This window comes from Tachysurus vachellii, chromosome 1 (assembly GCF_030014155.1).
Source record: "Tachysurus vachellii isolate PV-2020 chromosome 1, HZAU_Pvac_v1, whole genome shotgun sequence".
Lineage (NCBI taxonomy): Eukaryota > Metazoa > Chordata > Actinopteri > Siluriformes > Bagridae > Tachysurus > Tachysurus vachellii.
In genome coordinates, this window is record NC_083460.1 from 23,306,311 (window position 1) to 23,312,325 (window position 6,015).

At 39.5% G+C, this 6,015-nt stretch overlaps 1 protein-coding gene across 2 annotated transcripts in view; it reads left to right on the forward strand.

The window, feature by feature from the left end:
• Positions 1-4,332, forward strand: part of si:ch73-40i7.5 (amyloid-beta A4 precursor protein-binding family A member 1) — a 9,432-nt gene extending 5,100 nt beyond the window's left edge. For both annotated transcript variants that reach the window (XM_060878052.1, XM_060878041.1), the window contains 7 exons: positions 272-358; positions 456-632; positions 1,034-1,207; positions 1,483-1,695; positions 3,153-3,272; positions 3,378-3,518; positions 3,600-4,332. In XM_060878052.1, the coding sequence (XP_060734035.1) occupies positions 272-358; positions 456-632; positions 1,034-1,207; positions 1,483-1,695; positions 3,153-3,272; positions 3,378-3,518; positions 3,600-3,671 (984 nt within the window). In that variant the 3' untranslated portion in view covers positions 3,672-4,332. The remainder of the gene's footprint in view (positions 1-271; positions 359-455; positions 633-1,033; positions 1,208-1,482; positions 1,696-3,152; positions 3,273-3,377; positions 3,519-3,599) is intronic.
• The last annotated feature ends 1,683 nt before the right edge of the window (positions 4,333-6,015 follow it).

A 6,015-nucleotide genomic window follows, 5' to 3' on the forward strand; every position in this document is an offset into this window, starting at 1 on the left:
GGACCCCACCTTTAAGGGTTAGGGACCTTGCTCAGGGGCCCAGGAATGGCAGGAAATTCCAATTTGTAGTCCAGTGTCTTAACCACTGAGCTACTACTCCCTCTTCCATGGTTGGCATTACACATGATCCCTACTCCATCTTACAGCACATGAGCCTACATTCCTGGGGGGAATCCCAGTAACCCTTCATTTGCCAGAAAGCCACTTTTTTGTGTGTTCAGTGGAGAAATCATTTTAATTAAACTCTGATGCTGTCGTATGTCTGAACCAGGCACCTGAAGGAGAATCTCAGCCCATGACCGAGGTGGACCTTTTCATCTCCACTCAGAGAATCAAAGTATTAAGTGCAGATAGTCAGGTTTGTGTTACTGCGAGGCAACTCTGTGATCTTTTACATTATTTATCTCCATCTCTCTACCTGTGACCCATTTTGAGGATTTTATTCTTGTCCTTAGGAGGCTATGATGGACCATTCTCTGCAGATGATCTCGTATATCGCTGACATTGAAAACCTTGTGGTGCTGATGGTGCGAAGGAAGCCAGCAGATCATAAAAGTGCAAATTCAGCTGATTGGTCCTCATCTCCACCTAAGAAATGCTGGATGATTTGCCACGTGTTCTCCTCCGAAGATGTGAGATTTCCAAGCTCGTATCTTTCTACCGCATGCATCTATAAGTGAAAATCTATCCTAATTTTCTATGTGTAGAAGCTCAGACTTTAGTCTTGCTTTAAAGAACTTTAGACTTTTAGTCGTGGTCTAATGGTTATAGAGCCTGACTCCTAACTTTGTGGGTTGTGGGTTCGAGTCTCGGGCCGGCCACAACCCTCCCAACTGCCCCCTGGGCGCCGCAGCATAAATGGCTGCCCACTGCTCTGGGTGTGTGTGTGTGTTCACTGCTGTGTGAGTGCACTTTGGATGGGTGAAATGCAGGGAACAAATTCTGAGTATGAGTCACCATACATAGCCGTATGTCACGTCACTTTCACTTTCACTTTTTGAGTTATGTCACTGTCTGTATTTATCTACTGTAGGCACAGGTTATAGCTCAGGCCATTGGCCAGGCATTTGGGGTGGCATATCAGCAGTTTTTGCAAGCAAATGGAATTAAAGCCGGCGACTTCCAACCAGGAGAGTTTTGCCTCAGCTCACAGGAACTCTATAACGGAGATCTGGTGCACTTTTCACAGTCTGAAAATATCAGAGAGGTAAGATAGCTGACTGAAACCTTTTCGACATCAAACTCTACATTCCACCAAAAACAGGATAAAATGCCTGAAAATCTGGTCTGGTATTCAAAATAGGAATGGGTTATATTGCAAAATGTTAAGCTAGAGGTGCCCAAGTACCTGCGTTCCACTGTCTTTATTCTCTGTGTTCATTTGCTCATGTTTGCTAACTGTCAGCGGTTGAGCCTTATTTCTAGACAAGTGATCTAGTTTACCATTAAAAATGACTCTTCTTCTCCCTCATCACTGGTAAGGTTTGCATAATAAAGAAGGTTGGGGAGATCCTGGGGATTGCTGTAGTAGAGTCGGGCTGGGGCTCAATCCTGCCCACGGTGGTGGTGGCCAACCTGCTGCATGGAGGGGCAGCCGAACGCTCAGGAGAGCTGAGCATCGGAGACCGCATCATGTCTGTGAACGGGGCCAGTCTGGTGGGCCTTCCCATCACCACATGCCACAACATCATCCGAGTGAGTTCTGAGCACATCAGTTTACTTGTTATATCAAGTCAAGAAACTTTGTCATTTCAACCATATATACAGCAAACATGCAGGTTTCAAACGAAGGTTTTTATTATTAAGGGAAAGTAAAATCCAAACCTACATGGTGAAACCCTGTGTGAAAAAGTGTTTGTCCCTAAACCTAATAACCTTTTGGGCCGCCCTTAGCACCAAGAACTGCAACAAGCGTTTGCGATAACTTGTGATGAGCCTGTTACAGCGCTGTGGAGGAATTGGTCCACTCATCTTTGCAGAGTTGTTGGAATTCAGCCACATTGGAGGGTTTTTGAGCATGAACCACCTTTTTAAGGTCATGCCACAGCATCTCAATAGGATCCAGCTCAGAACTTTGACTAGGGCACTCCAAATTTTGTTTTTCTTCAGCCGTTCAGAGGTGGACTTGCTGGTGTGTTTTGGATCATTGTCCTGCTGCAGAACCCAAGTTTACTTCAGCTTGAGGTCACGAGCAGATGGCCACATATAGTCCTTTAGGATTTTTGGTAGACAGCAGAATGCACGATTATATTTATCACAGCAAGTCCTCCAGGTCCTGAGGACCACATTTTACTGTTGGTATGATGTACTTTTTCTGAAATGCAGTTACTTTTACGCCAGATGTAATGGGACACAAACCTTTCAAAAAGTTCAGCTTTTGTCTAATCAGTGCACAGAGTATTTTCACAAAAGTCTTGGGGATCATGAAGATGTTTTCTGGCAAAGCTGAGATGAGCCTTTATGTTCTTTTTGCTCAGCAGCAGTTTTCATCTTGGAACTCTACCATGCAGGCCATTTTTGCCCAGTCTCTTTCTTATGTTGGAATCAAGAACACTGACCATAACTTAGGCAAGTGAGGCCTGCAGTTCTTTGGATGATGTTGTGGGGTCTTTTGTGACATCTTGGATGAGTCGTTGCTGCGCTCTTGGTGTAATTTTGGTCGGCCAGCCTCTCTTGTGAAGGTTCACCACTGTTCCATGTTTTTGCCATTTGTATATAATGGCTCTCACTGTGGTTCCTATCTTTGACTAATATTTAAATTTGCTTGATGATCTGAAACATTGAAGTGTGACACATGCAAAAAAAAATAAAAAAAATCAGGACAACACTTTTTCACACCACTGTATCTGATGCAGAACATAAATGTTATATATTTTATATCATTTACTTCTACAAGTCATTTTAAACTATATTTATTCTAGTTTTATGACAGACTTCACTAAATGTGTCACTAAATTCACTAAATGTCATACTGTGTACAATTAAATTAGACATTTGTTTATTACTAGCTTTGTGAAGAAATTTTTATATATATATATATATATATATATATATATATATATATAAATATATATATATAATTATTATTATTATTATTATTATTATTATTATTATTATTATTATGGATTTAATTTGTTTCCTTTCCTCAACAGGACTTGAAAAATCAATCCCAGGTGAAGCTCAGCATAGTCCACTGTCCACCTGTCACCATGGCCATTATTAGGCGACCCGACCCAAAATACCAGCTGGGCTTCAGTGTAGAGGATGGAATTGTATGTTTCATTATTAACAAAGTTTACTACTATGTAATTAAACCTCTAATTATAAATATCTACATTTGACCAATACTTTTTTTATATACATTGATTCCCTATCAGATTTGCAGTTTGATGCGCGGAGGCATTGCAGAGAGGGGCGGCATTCGGGTCGGCCATCGCATTATTGAAATCAATGGGCAGAGTGTAGTAGCCACACCACATGAGAAAATCATCGACATCCTCACAAATGCAGTAGGAGAGGTGAGCATACACACTTTCTCTCTGAAAACAAAACCTAAAACTTTATTGAAAAAAAATAATAATCACTTTCTCTGTTAACAGATTCATTTGAAGACAATGCCAACATCCACATATCGACTATTAACCGGACAAGAGCAGCCTCTGTTCCTGTGAAAAAGATGAACCCTTACCATCGAATGCAGTTCTTTATACTGAACTCCGTCACAGAGAGACAAGCAATGACTCTTGGTATTAACTGTCACTCAGTGCACTTCATCTGTTTCACTGCTGAATACATGGAGAACTATATTACAATTGAAGCCCAGCAGGAATTTCAGCTGTTCAGATAACAATGAATTTCACTGCATGCACATTTCTATTCCATTGTGCCTTTTGGAGACATTTTTTACGAGAATATTATGAATTATGTTGCATGAATGTGTTTCACCAAAATTGTTCATATGTCTGAGTAACTTGGCTGTATTGAGCCGGTCAAGAGTGTCTCCTTTGCTGTATGGACTTGTATGTTGTATTCAGAACTTGTGCCTGCAAATACACTTTTAGCAATAGGAGAGATATATACTGTATGTAATTTTATCATATGCAGTTATTTCAAGTGGCTCGCTACCTCAATTTTATAGTTGTAGCTCATGCATTATATTTTTTAAGTCTACATATATCTCATCAGTCCCTGGTATTTAAAAGCTTCAGTGAAATTAAAAAAGGGACGTTTTTACTTTCCCTGAGTGACCATGTAGGTGTCTGCTTTGAAAACATCCTCTTTTTGGTGATCTTGTTTGTGTCACTTATATTAAAACAGGAGGACTTTAATGAGGTTAATGAGTGTTTGTGGTTTTTGTAAACCAGTTGGTGATCTATAGAATTAGACTTTATGTATGTATGATGTCATCCCAACAAGACATTTTTTGCCATTCTGTGTAGATTGTAGAGATTTCTGAAATGTTCAAACCAGCCCATCTGACACTTGTAACCATTCCACGATCAAAAACACAGAGATCATATTTTCCCCCATACTGATGACTTGTCTTAGCAATAATGGAAGCTCTTCACATGTACAGTGTGGTATAAAAAAATTAGAAATTAGGCAAAAACTATTTCTCTAAAATAATAATTTCTGTCTCCAATCACCACACTGACCAGACAAGCCCAATCTATCATATAAAAGAAGAATTAAAGAAAAGCCAAACACTCAGACTGGATGAAGGGAAGGTCAAGTTTTAAAGACAAAAAATGACATCCGAGCTTCTTCAAAAATGTTGTTCACTTTCATGCACCTTATATCCATTCTCCTCATCGAGTGCTATGACCTCAACTATGCTTTTCGTAGTTAAAATGTTATAGCACATTTTCTTCCCGAAAACTTGGGAGTTTACCGGACACCAATATCTCTTGTTCTTTGAGAACAATGTCACCATTGGTTGGTTTTCTTGGGTCCCATCCTTCTGGATTTTTCCACTATCTCATTCTTGCTGAGAGATCAACATGGGTGAGTCAGTATCTGCAAAATGTACATTTTGCTTTGTTTAATTATTTATTTTTCAAGCTTGGTGTTAACTTTTTTTTCTTCATATTTTAGTTCTATCTAACCTGGACACAGCAGGCCTAAAAACATTCACAGAAGCTTTGCGGTGCATCGACACCCATATAATGGAACCATAACAACGTGTCGCTGAGCTCCCAGTATGGCCAAAGCTTCCACTCAAACTCACTCAGTGAGGTATGGCAAGTCTGACACTGCCACACAAATGCACTCACAGAGTCATGGCAATGCTACGACAACTTCCGTGGTCTGTCCGACACGCTGTTCCAAGCCTTACAAGACCAGTTCAAGTAGGCCTTATGCCAGTAGGGCATCCAACGCCCATTATGATCCAGCTTCCACTTCCACTGCTATTCTCTCACTTGACTAATTAGCAGGGTGTGATGTGGCGAATTTTGATTTAATTATGATGAATTATTATTTGTATTCATTCATCAACTCATTTATATTATGATGTTAAACAGTTTGTATCCAATCATTGTTTATTCACTAAACATATTTTGGCGTCTTAATTACACCCATGTTGTCTTCTCGTTTATTACTCAGATAAACCCTGAAAACAATACACAACGTTATGCGATTGATTTTATACTCAGTCTCCACATTTCGTTTGAGTGGATTTATACAATATTATTTATATTTCCATGTATTATGTATTATTGATTTGTTTGTTTACGTTTGGGTTTGTTGAAGAGTGACACCAAAAAACAAAAGATAGAGTTGCTTATTGTGTGACACATGATGATGTTTAGTTACTAGTGACGCAATGCGCCAAACTTCATTTCAATTTAAACAACAAGTTGCATTTATTTCAATGTTAATGTAATAAAATATGATAAGATCTACAGCCTTCATCATACACTGAAGTTTGGCTGCCGGAAAGTGCCGATAGATGTTGTAAACTTTAACCAGGAAGGGCGGGGCTATAACATAAACGCTAAAGTGATTGGCTGAAAG